This window comes from Mandrillus leucophaeus, unplaced genomic scaffold (genome assembly GCF_000951045.1).
Source record: "Mandrillus leucophaeus isolate KB7577 unplaced genomic scaffold, Mleu.le_1.0 Scaffold243, whole genome shotgun sequence".
NCBI lineage: Eukaryota > Metazoa > Chordata > Mammalia > Primates > Cercopithecidae > Mandrillus > Mandrillus leucophaeus.
The window spans coordinates 1,835,895-1,855,224 of NW_012102510.1; the positions used below are offsets into that span (position 1 = coordinate 1,835,895).

The following is a 19,330-nucleotide window of genomic DNA, read 5'->3' on the forward strand; positions in this document are numbered from 1 at the left end:
CTCTTGTATTGGGTGCATATATATTTAGGATAGTTAGCTCTTTTTGTTGAATTGATCCCTTTACCATTATTTAATGGCCTTCTTTGTCTCTTTTCATCTTTATTGGTTTAAAGTCTGTTTTATCAGAGACTAGGATTGCAACCCCTGCTTTTTTTTCCTTTCCATTTGCTTGGTAGATCTTCCTCCATCCCTTTATTTTGAGCCTATCTGTGTCTTTGCACATGAGATATGTCTCCTGAACACAGCACACTGATGGGTCCTGACTCTATCCAATTTGCCAGTCTGTGTCTTTTAATTGGGGCATTTAGCCCATTTACATTTAAGGTTAATATTGTTATGTATGAATTTGATCCTGTCATTATGATGCTAGCTGGTTAGTTCGCCTGTTAATTGATGCAGTTTCTTCATAGCATCGATGGTCTTTACAATTTGGCATGTTTTTGCAGTGGCTGGTACTGGTTGTTCCTTTCCATGTTTAGTGCTTCCTTCAGGAGCTCTGTAAGGCAGGCCTGGTCGTGACAAAATCTCTCCACATTTGCTTGTCTGTAAAGGAGTTTATTTCTCCTTCACTTATGAAGCTTAGTTTGGCTGGATATGAAATCTTGGGTTGAAAATTCTTTTCTTTAAGAATGCTGAGGCCAGGCGTGGTGGCTCACGCCTGTAATCCCAGCACTTTGGGAGGTCGAGGCAGGCGGATCACAAGCCCAGGAGATTGAGGGCATCCTGGCTAACACGGTGAAACCCCGTCTCTACCAAAAATACAAAAAAATTAGCTGGGCATGGTGGCACGCACCTGTAGTCCCAGCTACTCGGGAGGCTGAGGCAGGAGAATGGCATGAACCCAGGAGGCAGAGCTTGCAGTGAGCCAAGATCGCACCACTGCACTCCAGCCTGGGTGACAGAGCAAGACTCCGTTCTCAAAAAAAAAAAAAAAAAGAAAAAGAAAAAAGAAAGAATGTTGAATATTTGCCCCCACTCTCTTCTGGCTTCTAGGATTTCTGCAGAGAGCTCTGCTGTTAGTCTGATGGGCTTCCCTTTGTTGGTAACCCCACCTTTCTCTCTGGCTGCCCTTAACAGTTTTTCCTTCATTTTAACCTTGGTGAATCTGACAATTATGTGTCTTGGGATTGCTCTTCTTGTAGAGTATCTTTGTGTTGTTCTCTGTATTTCCAGAATTTGAATGTTGGCCTGCCTTGCTAGCTTGGGGAAGTTCTCCTGGATAATATCCTGAAGAGTGTTTTCCAACTTGGTTCTGTTCTCCCCGTCACTTTCAGGTACACCAACTAAATGTAGATTTGGTCTTTTCACATAGTCCCATATTTCTTGGAGGCTTTCTTCATTTCTTTTCACTCGTTTTTCTCTAATCCTGTCTTCTCACTTTATTTTATTACTTTGATCTTCAATCACTGATATCCTTTATTCTGCTTGATTGAATCAGCTGTTGAAGCTTGTGTATGCTTCACGAAGTCCTTGTACTGTGGTTTTCAGCTCCATCAGGTCATTTAAGCTGTTCTCTACACTGGTTTTTCTAGTTACCCTTTCGTCTAACCTTTTTTCAAGGTTTTTAGCTTCCTTGTGACGGGTTAGAACATGCTCCTCTAGCTCGGAGAAGTTTGTTATTACTGACCTTCTGAAGCCTACTTCTGTCAACCCATCAAACTCATTCTCCATCCAGCTTTGTTCCCTTGCTGGCGAGGAGTTGTGTTCCTTTGGAAGTTTAGAGGCATTCTAGTTTTTGGAATTTTCAGCCTTTCTGCTCTGGTTTCTCCCCATCTTTTGGTTTTATCTACCTTTGGTCTTTGATGTTGGTGACCTACAGATGGGGTTTTGGTGTGGATGTCCTTTTTGTTGATGTTGATGCTATTCCTTTTGTTAGTTTTCCTTTTAACAGGACAGGCCCCTCAGCTGCAGGTCTATTGGAGTTTGCTGGAGGTTCACTCCAGACCCTGTTTGCCTGGGTATCACCAGCAGAGGTTGCAGAACAGCAAATATTGCTGGCTGATCCTTCCTCTGGAAGCTTCATCCCAGAGGGGCACCTGCCTGTATGAGGTGTCTGTCAGCCCCTACTGGGAGATGTCTCCCAGTCAGGCCACACGGGGGTCAGGGACCCACTTGAGGAGGCAGTCTGTCCGTTATCAGAGTTTGAATGCCGTGCTGGGAGAACCACTGCTCTCTTCAAAGCTGTCAGGCAGGGACGTTTAAGTCTGGAGAAGCTGTCTGCTGCCTTTTGTTCAGATATGCCCTGCCCCCAGAGGTGGAATCTAGAGAGGCGGTAGGCCTTGCTGAGCTGTGGTAGGCTCCGCCCAGTTCGAGCTTCCTGGCCTCTTTGTTTACACTGTGAGCACAAAACCACCTACTCAAGCCTCAGCAATGGCCGACCCCCACTCCCCTCGCCAAGCTCATGCGTCCCAGGTCGATCTCAGATTGCTACGCTAGCCGTGAGCAAGGCTCCATGGGCGTGGGACCTGCTGAGCCAGGCATGGGAGGGGATCTCCTGGTCTGCCAGTTGCGAAGACTCTGGGAAAAGCACAGTATTTGGGCAGGAGTGTACCACTCCTCCAGGTACAGTCACTTCCGGCTTCCCTTGGCTAGGAAAGGGAAATCCCCTGACCCCTTGCACTTCCCAGGTGAGGCGACACCCCACCCTGCTTCGGCTCACCCTCCATGGGCTGTACCCACTGTCCCAATGAGATGAACCAGGTACCTCAGTTGAAAATGCAGAAATCAGCCGTCTTTTGCGTCGATCTCACTGGGAGCTATAGACTGGAGCTGTTCCTATTTGGCCATCTTGGAAGCAACCCCCCTACTTTTGTTTTTTAGACAGAGTTTCACTCTGTCACCAGCGTGGAGTGCAGTAGTGCGATCTTGGCTCACTGCAACCTCCGCCTCCCACGTTCAAGTGATTCTTCTGCCTCAGCCTCCCGAATAGCTGGGACTACAGGCACACACCACCACGCCCAGCTAATTTTGCAATTTTTGTATTTTTAGTAGAGACAGGGTTTCACCATGTTGGCCAGGATGTTCTTGATCTCTTGACCTCGTGATCCACCCACTTCGGCCTCCCAAAGTACTGGGATTACAGGCGTGAACCACCATGCCCGGCCGGTGGAAGAAATTTCTAAGCAGCAAAGTGTTCAAGAGGAAAGGAGAGCAGAAGAGTTTGGAAAATTTGTGGCCTGATGATGCAATAGAAAAGAAAAACCCACTATCTAGGGAGAAATTCAAGCCTGCTGCAGATATTTGCATAAATAACGAGGAACTGAATGTTAATCACCAAGATGATGGGGAACATGTCTCCAGGGAATGTCAGAGGTGTTCATGGCAGCCCCTCCCATCACAGGCTCAGAGGCCTAGGAGGGAAATATGGTTTCCTGGGCTGGACCCAGAGCCCTCCTGCTCTGCACAGCCTTGGGACATGGTGCCCTGTGTCCCAGCTGCTTCAGCTCCAGCTGTGGCTAAAAGGGGCTAAGGTATAGCTTAGGCCATTGCTTCAGAGCGGGCAAGTCCCAAACCTTGGCAGCTTCCACGTGGTGGTGAGCCTGTGGGTACACATAAGTCAAGAAATGAGGTTTGGGAATTTCCACCTAGACTTCAGAGAATGTCTAGAAATGCCTGGATGCCCAGGCAGAAGTTTGCTGCAGGGGCAGAGCCCTCGTGGAGAACCTCTGCTAGGGCAGTGCAGAAGGGAAATGTGGGGTTGGAGCCCCCACACCGAGTCCCCACTGGGGCACTGCCTATTGGAGCTGTGAAAAGAGGGCCACCATCCTCCAGACCCCATAATTGTAGATCCACCAACAGCTTGCACTGTGCTCCTTGAAAAGCCACAGACATTCAACACCAGCCAGTGAAAACAGCCAGGAGAGGGGTACACCCTGCAAAGCCACAGGGGTGGAGCTGCCCAAGGCTTTGGGAGCCCATCTCTTGTGTCAGCATGATCTGGATGTGAGACATGGAGTCAAAGGAGATCATTTTGGAACTTTAAGGTTCAATGACTGCTCTATTGGATTTTGGACTGGCATGGGTCCTGCAGCCCCTTTGTTTTTCTCCCATTTGGAACAGGTGCATCTACCCAATGTCTGTACCCGCCCCACCCCACCCAATGTATCTAGGAAGTAACTAGCTTGCTTTTGATTTTGCAGGCTCCTAGGCAGAAGGCAGTTGCCTTTTCTCAGATGATATTTGGGACTTGAACTTTTGAGTTAATGCTGGAATAAGACTTTGGGGGACTGTTGGAAGGGTATGATTGTGTTTTGAAATGTGAGGGTATGAGATGTGGGAGGGGCCAGGGGTGGAATGATATGGTTTGGCTGTGTCCCCACCCACATCGCATCTTGAATTGTAGTCCCCATAATCCCCACGTGTTGTTGGAGGGGCCCAGTGGGAGGTAACTGAATCATGGGGGCAGTCACCCTTATGCTATTCTCGTAAGATATGATGGTTTCATAAGCGGCCTTTCCCCCTTTGCTCAGCACTTCTCTCTCTCGCTGCCTTGTGAAGAAGGACATGTTTGCTTCCCCTTCCACCATGATTGTAAGTTCCCTGAGGCCTTCTAAGCCATGCTGAACTGTGAGTCAATTAAACCTCTTTCCTTTATAAAGTACCCAGTCTCAGGTATTTCTTTATACCAGCATGAGAACAGATTGATACACTGGGCAACATAGGAGGACCCTGTCTCTACAAAAAAAAAAAAAAAAAAAATTAAAAAAAAAATGAGCTGAGCATAGTGGTGTGTGCCTGTGGTCCCCACTACTAGGGAGGCTGAGCTGGGAGGATCATTTGAGCCCAGGAGGTCAAGACTGCAGTGAGCCATAACTGTGCCACTGTACTCCAGCTAGGGCAAAAAAAACAAGACCCTGTCTCAAAAAAAAAAAAAAAAGAACAACAGTTGTGGTAGGTGGAATTCTAAGAATGACTTCCAAAGACCCTCTTCATTGTGTCATTCCCTCCACAGTTTGAGTGTCTGAAGAACCTGTGAAAAAAATAAAATATCACTTCTGTGATTATGTTACTTTAAATGACCGAAGGGAGATTGATTGGGCCTAATGTTTTCACATGAGTTCTTTAAAAGCAGAGAGCTTTCTCCAGTTGGGTGGCAAAAAAGGGAGTCACAGACTTGAAATACAGGAGGGATTAGAACACAAGGAAGACTCTCTGTTATGATATGGAGAAGGCTCATAGTAGGGAACTTTGAACAACCTCCAGGATCTGAAAATGGCCCCTCGCTGACAGCCAGCTAGAATGAGGACCTCAGTTCTACAGTCAAAAGAAACAGAATTCAGTCAACAACCTGAATGAGCATAGAAGTAGATTCAGCCTCCAGATAAGATCTTAGCCTAGCTTACATCATGATTTCCACCTTGTGAGACAGAACTCGGCTAAGCCCATCTGGAATTCTGACCTACAAAACTATGAATTAATAAATGGGTGTTGTTGGCTGGGTGCGATGGCTCACACCTGTAATCCCAGCACTTTGGGAGGTTGAGGCAGGCGGATAATTTGAGGTCAGGAGTTTCAGACCAGCCTGACCAACATGGTGTGAAACCCCATCTCTACTAAAAATACAAAAAAAAATACCTGGGCATGGTGGCACGTGCCTATAGTCCCAGCTACTTGGGAGGCTGAGGCAGGAGAATCACTTGAACCCGAGAGGCGGAGGTTGCAGTAAGCCGAGATCGCACCACTGTACTCCAGCCTGGGCAAGAGAGTGAGACTCTGTCTCTAAATAAATAAATAAATAGGTGTTGTTTTAAACCACTAAGTTTGTGGAGGTTTGTTTTGGCAGCAGTAGAAAACTAATGCAGAAAACTTAGATGATTTTGATACTGGAATTAGCCAAAAGCACTTTAAATTACCATTAATTTAACAGACATAAAGGAAATGGATGAAAATATGAAGGATTTCAAAATATTTGTAATCTCTAAAAATGAATGAAATATGTATGCTACAAACTGAAACAAAATACAGTAGCCAAAAACTTACTGTATGGGTTTTAACAGCAGATTGGACACAACAGAAGACAGGATTCATGAATGTGAAGACAAGTCAATAGATTTGTCTCGCTGGGAGGGAAAAAATACAAATAACACAGACAGTGTTAGGCATCTGGGACACAGCCAAAAGGTAAAGCACATATAACTGGGGTCCCAGAAGAAGAGAGAAACATTGGAACAGGAATAATATTTGAGACAATGGTTAAAATTGATTAAAAAAAAAACAGTGAAAGAGATCAAACTATGGGGTCAAGAAGCTTTGAGAATGCCAATTCAAATAATATACCAAAATTCATTTCCGGCCATGATGGAGTAATCAGGTCCAAACTTATCCACCTGCTATAAACAACTAGAAATAATATATATACACTATACGAGGTAACAGCTTTTGTATGTTGAACAAAGGCAGCACAGGAGGATTATAAAGCTAAGAAAAGGAAGACAAATGAGGTGAGCTCTATGATTGCCTGGCTTCCTGCCTGGATGTACTTTGCAAAATGTGATACAGGGACAAGGGCTTGAAGAACATGATGGTTCACAGAGTTAAGAGGTCAGTGCTCAGTGAGTCCAAAGCTACTGGAAGTTTCAGCAAAGGAGGGAGTTGTTGACAAGAGAGAACAAGAGAAATCTGCATGAGGTCCCCTTGGGTTTGTAACTGAATATTAAGCTGTGTATAGTGGAACTCCACAAGGCAAGGGAAAGAGTAGTTGGGGAGCTGTAAGCTGAAGAGTTTCCAGAGGTCTCACAGGGATGGAATGTGTGAGTTCTAGCAAGTCAGAGTGGAGAGTTCTTGTCAATCACCCCCAGGTGATCAGTGGAGACCCATGGAAGTCATGTCTTAGTAGTGGGGATAAAATAGCCCTCGAAGGGAATGGGAGAAAATTTTTGCAATCTACCCATCTGACAAAGGTCTAATATCCAGAATTTACCAGGAACTTAAACAAATTTACAAGAAAAAAAATTAAAAAGTGGGCAAAGGATATGAACAGACAGTTCTCAAAAGAAGATATTTACGTGGCCAACAAACATAGGAAAAAAAGCTCAACATCACTGACCATTAGAGAAATGCAAATGAAAACCACAATGAGATACCATCTCATGCCAGTCAGAATGGTTATTATTAAAAAGTCAAGAAACAATAGATGCTGGTGAGGCTGTGGAGAAACAGGAACGCTTTTACACTGTTGGTGGGAATATAAATTAGTTCAACCATTGTGGAAGACAGTATGGCAATTCTTCAAGGATCTAGAACCAGAAATACCATTTGACCCAGCAATCTCATTACTGGGTATATACCCACAAGAATATAAAGCATTCTACTATAAAGACACATGCACACATATGTTTACTGCAGCACTATTTACAATAGGAAAGTCATGGAACCAACTCAAATGCCCATCAATGATAGAAATGTGGGTACATATATACCATGGAATACTAAGCAGCCATAAAAAGGAATGAGATCATGTCCTTTGCAGGGACAAGGACATAGATGAAACTGGAAGCCATCATCTTCAGCAGACTAACACAGGAACAGAAAACCAAACACTGCATGTTCTCACTCATAAGTGGGAGTTGAACAATGAGAACACATGGACACAGGGAGGGGAACAACACACACCAGGGCCTGGTGGGAGGGAACTTAGAGGACGGGTGCAGCAAACCACCATGGCACATGCATACCTATGTAATAAACCTGCATGTTCTGCACATGTATCCCAGAACTTAAAGTAATAAATAAATTAAATTAATAAATAAAAATATCCCTAGAGGGAAGGGTACCATTAAACTTACCCTAACAAAGCTACAAATTAGTCTTGAAAGAATGAAGCATCTTAACCACTTGCTAGAATGAAGTCCAACATTCTTTAAAGGAACACAAAAAAATCTAGCATTCAACAATGTAAATTTATTGTGTAAATTTATTTAATATCCAATCAGATATTACAATGTGAAGATACAGGAAATGTGATGCCTAGTTAAGAAAAAAAATCAGATAATGAAATAGACCAAGAAATGACAAATATGGTAGATTTTTAAAATATTAAAATGTTAGAAATATTCTTGAAGATTGAAAGGAAAGGTGATGACGTAAGGAATGGAAGATAACTTCATGTCAGAAATGATGCAAGCCAAAATACAGAGGAATGAAAGTTTTAAAATGCAGAAAGGAAAAACAAAATTGTTGATATAGAATTCAAAACCCAGAAAAAATATTCAAAAATGAAGGCAGGCCAGACACAGTGGCTCACACCTGTAATCACAGCACTTTGGGAGGATTTAGAGAAGGATTGCTTGAGTGAAGGAATTCAAGACTAGCCTGGGCAACACAGTGAGAACCCATATCTACAAAAAATTTTTAAAGTAGCTGGCTGTGGTAGTGCATCCCTGTAGTCCCAGCTATTCAGGAGGCTGAGGTGGGAGGATTGCTTGAGCCCAGGAGTTCAAAACCAGCCTGGGCAACATAGGGAGACTCTGTTTCTACAAAAAATTAAAATATTAGCCAGGCGTGGTGGTGCATACTTGTAGTCCCAGCTACTTGAGAGGCTGATGTGGGAGGATTGCTTGAGCCCAGGAGGTCAAGGCTGCAGTGAGCCATGGTTGCACCACTGCACTCCAGCCTGGGCAACAAAGTGAGATGCTGTCTTAAGAAAAAGAAATAAACCATGATCATCTCAATGGTTGCAGGAAAATCCCTTGGAAAATTAATATATATTCATGAAAGAAAATAAACACCTCTCAGTAAACTAAGAATAAAAGGGAAATTCCTCAGTCTGTTAAACAGCATCTATAAAAAGCCACAGCCAACATCATATTAAATAGTGAAAGCCTAAATGCTTGCTCTCAAGCTCATTAATTCTATTATTTAAACAAAAATTTTTTTTAGAGACAGGGTCCTGCTTTGTTGACCAGGCTGGGGTGTAGTGGCATGATCACTGTAGCCTCCAACTCCTGGGCCCAAGCGATCCTCCCACCTCAGCCTCCAAAGTAGCTGGGACTGTGTGTGTGTGTGTGTGTGTGGAGATGGGTTCTCACTTCGTTGCCCAGGCTGAGCTGGGACTGTGTGTGTGTGTGTGTGTGTGTGTATCTGTGTGTAGAGACGGGTTCTCACTTTGTCGCCCAGGCTGAGTCTCAAACTCCTTGCCTCAAGTGATCCTCTTGCCTTGTCCTCCCAAAGTGCTGGGTTTACCGGCATGAGCTACCATGCCCAGCCTCAAGCTCATTAATTTTTTTCTCAATTGTATCAATTCTGCTGATAAGCCTGGCATTCCTAAGACTTAAATTGATGGGTACCCAATAGGGCAGCTATTTAATATTACAATCAGAAAAAGGAAAGATTCAAAGAGCAGGTGTCTGAGGACAACTACCTCATTAAAATATGAGTGTTCCTTGCTCAGTTCCCAGACCTGAGCCAATCTTCAGATCTAGAACCATTTGTCTTCAGAGTCACCCATGTGCCTCAGAGGAAGAACCCTACAGTTTTATGGCAGGCATATATTATAATGCTTACCCTGGTCTCTCCCCAAAGTAACCTATGGCCATTTATTTGGGTGACTGTACACTTGGGAAAGGAAATACCAAGAAATTTTTAGGACTATCAGGAACAGCTTTCAAAGTTGACATCAATACACAGACACTGAAAGCATCATCATGGCCCTCCTATCAGTGTGGGGACTTAATGGGTCCAAGCAATAATGGTATCCTGGCCAAGATGGTAAATTTAAAACAACATTGCACTCTGGGAGATGACAGTGTCACCATTAAAGACCTAAATGATGAAGGAGTGGTGGTTACTATTATATTTCTGTTTAATTAATCATTCCGGCCTTTCAAAAACCAGATGGATCCTACAGAATGACTGTAAACTACCACAAGCTCAAAGACACCAAGTTTAATTTTGCAAAAGAGAAGTACAGCACATGTTAAGCCTCTTTGGGATCTAAAGGTAATGTATTACACATCTAGAAGTGCTTCTCTGGCCCATATACCAAGTGACACAGAAGGCTGCCAGCTTTGAGTGGGGCCTAGAGCAGGAAAGGCTCTACAGCACACAGTCTTGGTACACACAGCCTTGTTGCTTAGATCATATGATCTGGCTGACTTTGGGGTGGAAGTGTCAGGGGTGGAAAAAATGAAGTGTGAGAGCATCCCTGGGATTTTGGAGCAAGGCCATTAAATCTGCAACAGAGAATTATACTACCTTTGAGAAACCACTCCTTGTGTTAGGCACCATAAACCTCATTTTGTCATTCTGCTCCAGTCCATTTACTAACCCACAAAATCACCAATTTTTGCTGTGGCCCAGAGCAAGAATAACTTTTAAACAGACCTGATCTGTCATGCACACTGTCTCTTGGGCCATATGACCTAGCATATCATATGGAGCTGACGTGTCTGTGCCAGATAGAAATGTTGTATGACACCCTTGGAAAGTCCCTGTGTGAGTCACAGTACAATCCATTAGGATTTGGAAGCTGTATTAGTCTGTTTTCATGCTGCTGATAAATATATACCAGAAACTGAGCAATTTACAAAAGAAAGAGGTTTAATGGACTTACAGTTCCATGTGGCTGGGGAGGCCTCACAATCATAGTGGAAGGCAAGAAGGACCAAGTCACGTCTTACATGGATGGCAGGAGGCAAATAGAGCTTGTGCAGGGCAACTCCCATTTTTAAAACCATCGGATCTTGTGAGATGTATTCACTATCATGAGTAGCACGAGAAAGACCGGCCCCATAATTCAATTACCTCCCACTGGGTCCCTCCCAAAACACGTGGGAATTGTGGAAGATACAATTCAAGATGAGATTTGGGTGGGGACACAGCCAAAGCATATCAGAAGCAAAGCAGTATCATCCTCTGCAGATAACTTTTCTTTAGAGAAGAAGTTTCTAGCTTGCTATGGAGCCAGTACCTTTTCTCTAATCCAGTCCTGCCCCTCAAAGTTAGTAACTATCCAGAATTGTAACGCCAAAGAAAAGGGAAGTTCCATAAATTAGATGGTATAGTTGAGACCCCAGACAAGCAAGAAAATAAACTCCAGGAAAATTTTAAAATAAGCATAAATGATTATTGAAAATAATTCACTTTTTCTTATGAATGTTATATATTTCCTTGACCATATTATTCAGTTATTTTAGAATCCATGATTCATAACTTTTATATCTGAAAGGCTTGTGGGCTTTGTGGGCCTGTGGCCTTGTCCACTTTTTTCTTCTGACTCTGGGTATACCTGGCAATTTTTGATTGAATGCCATTGTGCATAAGAAATTGTAGAAGCTCTAGATGAGCTTTAGTTTCTTGTTTGTTTAGTGACAGTGTCTTGCTCTGTTAGCCGGGCTGGAGTGCAGTGGCACAATCATGGTTCACTGCAGCCTTGAACTCCTGGGCTCAAACAATCCTCCCACCTCAGCCTCGCGAGTAGCTGGGAGTACACGTGTGAGCCACCACACCTGGCTAGTTTTTTATTTATTGTAGAGACAAGGTCTCACTATGTTGTGAGGCTGGTTTCAAACTCCTGGCCTCAAGTAATTCTCCCACCTTGGCCTCCCAAAGTGCTGGGATTACAGGCATGAGCCACCACACACAGCCAAGCTTTAGTTTCTGAAGGTAATTATAGTAAGAGCAAATTACCTGAATTCAGTTAGTGAGTTCATTCAAGGTGGGGTATCAATCCTAAGATCTGGTCTATGTTTACTCCTTCCTAATTCCTAGGTAAAGTCCTTCAGATGTTCCAGCTGAAAGCCTGTGGTACTTAACAAGGCCCATCATCACCGGTGGAATCTGAACTTCAAGTTTGATTTCCTTGGCACATAATTTTCTACTAAAAGCTCTGCACCTGGCTGCTGTGAATTTCCAAATCTATCCCAAGCCATTTACCAGTTAGTATATTCCTTGTGGGGAAAAGTAGCTTGGTCTATTGGACGTGTTTCTCTTCACTCCTCTTGTCACCAGGATCTTTCCATTCAAGTCTCATTGTCTTAGCTCAGGGCTCCCTCAGGTATTATCAGCCAGCTGCAGTCTCTTGCTACATGGGTTTCTTCAATATGGCTGCTTACTTCATTAAAGCAGCAAGGAAAATCTCTCCAGTCTGCTAAGACAGTCTTATATAACATTATGTAGTCATGGAAGTGACATCCCATCACCTTTGCCCATATTCTATTGGCTAGCAGCAGTCTCAGTTCTGCCCACCTTCAGGGGAGGGATTATATAGGGCATTAATCATTGGGGGTCATCTAGGGTTTCTGCCTTAACTGCTAACAAAAGGACAGGGACAAGAGGGAGTACAGGCATTCAGGAGCACTCACAAATATCACAGTGAAAAGAGCTTTCTTCAGAAGTTGATTCCTTACATCTCTCACTTGTAAAATTTGTTAACTAGTAACTTATGTCACAGGATTTGGTGGTTATAGAATAAAAAGCGATTGAGATGCTTTTATCAGAAAATCACATACAGGTATTATTAAAATCATAGGATACTGTATTTCCAGCTACTTGGGAGGCTGAGCAGGACTGCTTGGGCCCAGGAATTCAAGACCAGCCTGAACAACATACTGAGAGCCCCTGCCTCCAAATATCATAGGACTCCCAGTCTCAAGATGCAAACTATTGTTGACCCTGGAACATGGAATTATGGGCACTGACCCTCCAGCAGTAAAATATCTGCATATAATTTATGACTCCCCCCAAATTTGACTACTAATAGCTTACTGTTGACCAGAAGCCTTACTGATGATGTATATAGTCCATTAACACATTTTGTGTATTATATATGTATTCTATTTACTATTCATTCAGTGAAGTGGATCATAAGAAGTTTTCATCCTCATCATCTTCATGTTGAATAGGATGAGGAGGAGAAAGAAGGGTTTATCTTGCTGTCTCAGTGGTGGCACATGTGGAAGAAAATCCACATAGAAGTGGACATACACAGTTCAAACCCATGTTGTTCAAGGGTCAACTATGTACACACTCAAAACTGTAAACTCAATCATATGGAAAACAAATAGGCAATATGTATACATATGTGAAAATGGGGTCATTTTAAGAAGAGAATGATGTTACATATTAAAGACAAAGCTGAGTGGCAAAATGGATGGGAAAAGAAAATAAGCATGCATAAGATACACTTTAAACGATATACTTTATTGGTGATTTCTGGAGACTACATCCAAAAAAATTTTTACACATCAATAATCCCCACACTCAAATGCCAATCTACTTAATAATTTGGTGTATTTCTTTCCTAGCTTTTTCCCTCCACACTACACAGATGTACTAGCTTTTTGTTCCATGTGTTTATACACACACATATACTCACTTATGAAATAGGTGAATACAAATTTATACTTATATAGATGAAATATGAATTTATACTCATATGTGCATATGACTTTACTCATCACAAAATTTTTATGTCAACCACCCAAAATGGCTGATATAATGGTTCATATACTTCCTATTTTTACAATATTAATCATATGGTTATTGTTTTATAATATTTTTACTTATGATTTACCACGAACATTTTCCCAAATTTGCCAGTAGTCTTAATTGGTGCCCATTATTTCACCTAATTGACATATCAATTTTTAATCAGCTGTCATTGGATATTAAATTGTCTTATTCTTTCACTACTTTAAATAATACTGCTGTTATGGAAGATACTCTGAAAATGTTAAATATTATATTGCTTCACCATAAAATTATTACTCTTCTTAAAACATGGAGAATTTTAAGTTCTAAGCACTGTTCCTAAGGAAAGTATGTAAAAGCTTACTATGTGCCCTTTCTGTAATGGCTTTGCATTTTCGCACTGAAGATACTGATGAATAATATATATAAGGTCTCCTGTTTGAGATCTTTGTTTCAGGGATCCTGATGACTTATCCTCTCTTACCCTATTTAAGGAAGCATTTTTTTTTTCTATTTGTTTAGGAAAATAATCTGGGAGTTTGCCCCACATAAGGTATTTTATGCTTTATACTGTTCTTTAAACAATGTCATACTCACCGGGTGAGGTGGCTCTCGCCTGTAATCGCAGCACTTTGGAAGGCTGAGGAGGGTGGATGACCTGAAGTCAGGAGTTCGAGACCAGCCTGCCCAACATGGCAAAACCAGGTCTCTACTAAAAATACAAAAAAAAAAAAATTAGCTGGGTGTGTTGGTGGATGCCTGTAATCCCAGCTACTTGGGAGGCTGAGGCAGGAGAATCGCTTGAACCCAGGAGGCAGAGGCTGCAGTGAGCCAAGATCATGCCACTGTCCCTAAATAAACAGTCATACTCTACTCCACAGTGAACATATCTTAAATTTATAATTGTTTGTTTGCCACCTCTATACCTTTTCCACAAAATGTTTGGTAAAGGATATGCTAAGTGTGGTGGCTCATATCTATAATCTGAGTGCTTTGGGAGGCAAAGGTGGGAGGATCAATTGAGGCTAGGAGTTCACCAGCCTGGCAGGCATAGCAAGACCCTGTCTCTGTTAATAAAAGAATATAGAGCATGATTCCTCTCATTTCTACTACGGGTTTATTTGTGTATTTATTTATTTGACAAGGTCTGGCTATAACGCCGAGGCTGGAGTGCAGTGGCTCGATCTCAGTTCACTGCAACCTCTGCCTCCCGGGCTCAAGCCATCCTCCTACTTCAACCTCCCGAGTAGCTGGGACTACAGGCATGCACTACCACACTCAGATAACTTTTTGTGTTTTTTGTAGAGACAGAGTTTTGCCATGTTGCCCAGGCTGGTCTCAAACATGTGAGCTCAAGTGATCTGCCCACCTCAGCCTCCCAAAAGTGCTAGGATTACAGGTGTGAGCTACCTACCACACCTGACTACCATGGTTTTATAAGCTCACTAAATTCTTAGTTTTTCTCAGCATAAATACTCTGATAAACAGTGCCATTTAAATTCTTTCTGAAGGCTTTCCCACATAACTACACTCAGTTTTGCCCCTTTTGAATTATTTCACGTATATTTCTTTACTCCTGGGTGAAGAATTCTGGGTGAAAAAACTGATCACATTTATTGACACCTCTGGAATTATACTTTTGTACCTTTTATTAAGTTAAATGAACATTAACATATGAAGAATTTCCAATATTCTAGACATTTATAAGATTACTCCCCATGATTATTTGACAAATAATGAGACCAGTAATAGTCAAATGACAAATAACTACTAGTATAATTATCCCACTCTCAAGTATAATCATAGGTTTTTATCTCCTGTGTGACTTCTCTGATGTTTAATGAGAGCTGACTTCCCACTGAATGCTTTCCCACAGTCTCTGCATTCATAAGGTTTCTCTCCTGTATGAGTTCTGTGATGCACGATGAGAGTTGATTTCACACTGAAGGCCTTCCCACATTCACTACATTTGTAAGGTTTTTCTCCTGTATGAATTCTCTGATGTTTAATGAGAGTTGACTTCCTACTGAAGGCTTTTTTACAGTCAGTACATTCATAGGGTCTCTCTCCTGTATGAATTCTCTGATGTTTAATCAGTGGTGACTTCTCACTAAAGGCTTTCCCACATTCGTTGCATTTATAGGGTTTCTCTCCTGTATGCATTCTCTGATGTACAATAAGGGTTGACTTCTCCCCAAAGGCTTTCCCACATCTTCTGCATTCATAGGGTTTCTCTCCTGTATGAGTTCTATGATGGACAGAGAGGTGTGACTTTCCACTGAAAGTCTTCCCACATATATTACATTCATAGGGTTTCTCTCCTGTATGAATTCTCTGATGAACAGAGAGGTGTGACTTTCCTCTGAAGCTTTTCCCACATTTACTACACTCATAAATGTTCTCTTTTGTATGAGTTCTCCAATGTTTAGTGGGACTGGGCTTCTTATCAGAGGCTTTCCCATGTTCACTGCGCTCAGGTTTCTTACTTGTGTGAATCCTTTGATATATAAGGTTGGACTTAGTACATCTAATACCTTTATAAAATGCTTGTCTAATGTGTGTTTTTTCATGTCTAATAAGATGATATGAACTCTTAAAGGCTTTTGGACATTTGCCACATACAAATGGTTTCTCTCCTGTATGAGTTCGTTGATGTTTAATCAGAGTTGACTTTTGGATAAAGGTTTTTCCACATTCACTGCATTCATAGGGCTTCTCCCCTGAGTGAATTCTCTGGTGTGCTACGAGGGTTGACTTCTGGCTGAAGGCTTTTGCACATTCACAGCATTCATAAGGTTTCTCTCCGGTGTGAGTTCTTTGATGTACAACTAAGTTTGCTTTCTGGATAAACACTTTTCCACATTCAGTACATTTGTAGAGTTTCTCCCCGGTTTGACTTCTCTGATTTTTATTAAGGGCTCGCTTTTGGTGGAGGGCTTTCCCTCGTTGATTAGGGTCAAAAAATTTATCTGCAGGTTGAGCTTTATGAAGATTAGAATGGAGGCATACTTTCCAATATGCCTTACATCCATCATCTTTCCTTCTTACATAGCTTCTATTTTGACTAAGAAAGTTTAAATTATGTTTTGAACACCTTTCCCATGAGTAATACTTAGGGAGTCTTTGTTTCACAGAAACAAAGTCTGTGTTGAGATAAACGATTTTTCTACATATTTTACATTCTTGACCACTTTCATCCTTCAGTGTTTCCTTGACTGTGAATGCAGCTTGCCACAGAAGTTTGTCTTGGCTTTCCTTGTAGTGATCTGTCTGCTCGTCAATTTGCCAGACTTCTAGAAGAAAATGCAATGAATCATCAAACTTGTCTTCCCACTATAATTTATTAAATAACTTTAATCCCTAAATGCCCAAGCAGTGAACTCCTATCAACATGACTTGAGTTGATGTGGATAGAGGACTCTCCCCATGTCCCAGGCTCAAAATCAAGAAAAGAAATGTATTAGGTATCAAAATGAAGTGGGAATTTAAAGTCAGAGGGTAAACAGAGCAGCTTGAGGATTTGAAGGGGACCATAGGGCACAAATGTTCAGGAATTCAGGAAAGTCAGAGTGTAATTTTGGCTTAAAGCTTATATATATATACATATAATTGTATGTATATATGTGTGTGTGTATATATATATGAAAGGTTGCCATTGCTATGAACCTACATATAACAAGACCAACTTTTGAAATGTTTCAGTTTATAGGCTCTGTACTATGCTTGTAATCATTTGGATTGAGTTACAGAATTAGGCTTTTGATGTCTTATATATAACATTCTTCTTGCCAATTTCTCTGGCTAGTGGGGAATGTTTCTAGTTCCTGTTTAACAAGGATGGGAGCCCTTGTAGTTATATACACACACACTCATGTCTTTATAGCTGAGGACATCACAGAACTTCTAGGGAAAACCAACTCTCACTGAGGAGTTCACAGTAGAAAATTTAAAACCTTAGAAGGAACTGATCCATCATTAGAAAGAATTGACCGATATATTTAAATATACTCCCATTCCTAGAACTGTAGATAATAGAACAATCTGCGCTTTAAAATAAGTGTATTTCAAATGTACAAAGATAAGGTAAGAACCAGACTATGAAGGAAATAGCAGGAAATTTTGAAAAAAGACAGACGAGTATTTTTAAGGTACGCATTATTAAAAAAAAAACTCTAAATAGGTTGAACAGTAGACTAGCCACAGATAAGACAGATTTAATAAATTAGATGACAGATCTTGAGAAATCACTTAGTCTCTAATAGGCTTCCCCTGGCATAAACATCACACATGTTGATTCATCTTTGATACTGAAGTTAGAGTGTGCTCTGTATTCATGACAGGCAGACAGCATAAGGAAGCCTGCACATGGATGCCTCCAGATTCTGCCTGTACCTTTTTCCTTTATAATCCAGTTGTTTATCATTACCACATCACTGTAATAAATCTTACCCATGATTACAACTATATGGTGAGTCCCATGAGTTTCTCTAGAGAATATCTGAGTATGGGAGCAGTCTTGGGGACCCCTGACCTAGGCAGTGGCGGTATTTGAAGAGACAATGACTGATTCTTTTCTAAAATGGAAGAAAGGCACGTATCCTACCACTGAATGTCCAAAGTCCTTGAGTGTGGTAAATAAACAAGTCTGCACTTAGACAAAGTTCAGTGCAGCCACAAGGCTTTCAAGTCAGAAAGAAAATATTGTAAGCTACCATGAATAAATAAAAATATCCCCTATAAAGAAATAATTATATCAGCATCAGACTTCTTCAAAAAAGAAGCTAGAAGATTGAAGAATAATATCTTCACTGTCCTGAGACAAACTTTCATCTCAGAACTCTATACCCAGATAAATTACCATAAAGAAAGATGACAAGGACATTTTTGGACAAGAAAAGACAAAGAATTTGCCATACACAAAACCTGGCTAAGAATAATGCCTGATACTTCAGTTATTCAGAAGGATAATGACTAAAGAGGAAAAAGGGGGTAAAGAAAATCCTGCAAAGGCAAGAAAAGAGAAGTAATGAAAAGCAGGCTATGTAGAAAATATACTAAAAGAAGAAATACAAACATAGTAATTTCACAATAAATATATATTAACTCTATTAGTTAAATGCCAGTCATATCAAATTGCATTTTTAAAAAATCAGCTCCATGTTTTCAAAAGACAATTAGGGCAAAATGAGAGAGAAATGTTGAAAATACAATTATGGGAAAAGCTACACCTGGCACTTAGCAACCAAAATAAAATTGGCAAGACAATGCTTATATGACCTTGATGCCAAAAGCAAAGAAGGATAAAATACGAGAAAATTATAAAGCAATTTTCACTTACATAGATGTGAAACTCTTAAATATACATGGCAAATTGATTCCACTTATGATGGATAAGAGGTAATACATTTAGTATTATTGAAAATATACAGCCTGGGCAACATAGCAAAACCCATCTCCACACACAAAAAAAAAAAATACAAAAAATTAGCTGGGCGTGGTGGCGCACACCTATAGTCCCAGCTACTTAGGGGACTGAGGCAAGAAGATTGCTTGAGCCCAGGAGGTCAAGGTCGCAGTGAGCCATGTACCCAACACTGCACTCTAGCCTGGGTGACAAAGTAAGACCCTGTCTCAAAAAAAAAAAAAAAATACACACATGTGCACACATACACATACATACACACACACACACACACGCCTTACTACCTATTCCACTTGTAGTCATACCATAGAGAAATTACGGCAAATTTTAACATGTACAAGAATGACAACGAAATATTAGAAACCACCAAACATTTACCAATAAAGGTATGGAAAATGAACTATGACACTCATGTTGGAATGCTAGCAGAGCAGTTAAAATAAATGATCTAAATCTAAAGTATCAGCATAAAGCTCAAAAGGTAATACTGAACACAGAAAG

At 41.3% G+C, this 19,330-nt stretch overlaps 2 protein-coding genes across 2 annotated transcripts in view; one reads left to right on the forward strand and one right to left on the reverse strand.

Annotated features, from left to right (window-relative positions):
* Nucleotides 1-11,857, forward strand: part of KRBOX4 (KRAB box domain containing 4) — a 55,754-nt gene extending 43,897 nt beyond the window's left edge. The window contains exon 6 of the mRNA XM_011982819.1: nucleotides 11,707-11,857. Coding sequence (XP_011838209.1) covers nucleotides 11,707-11,750 — 44 coding nt within the window. The 3' untranslated portion in view covers nucleotides 11,751-11,857. The remainder of the gene's footprint in view (nucleotides 1-11,706) is intronic.
* Nucleotides 11,858-15,207: 3,350 nt separating this feature from the next.
* Nucleotides 15,208-19,330, reverse strand: part of ZNF674 (zinc finger protein 674) — a 41,181-nt gene continuing 37,058 nt past the window's right edge. Inside the window, exon 3 of the mRNA XM_011982872.1 lies at nucleotides 15,208-16,700. Coding sequence (XP_011838262.1) covers nucleotides 15,208-16,700 — 1,493 coding nt within the window. The remainder of the gene's footprint in view (nucleotides 16,701-19,330) is intronic.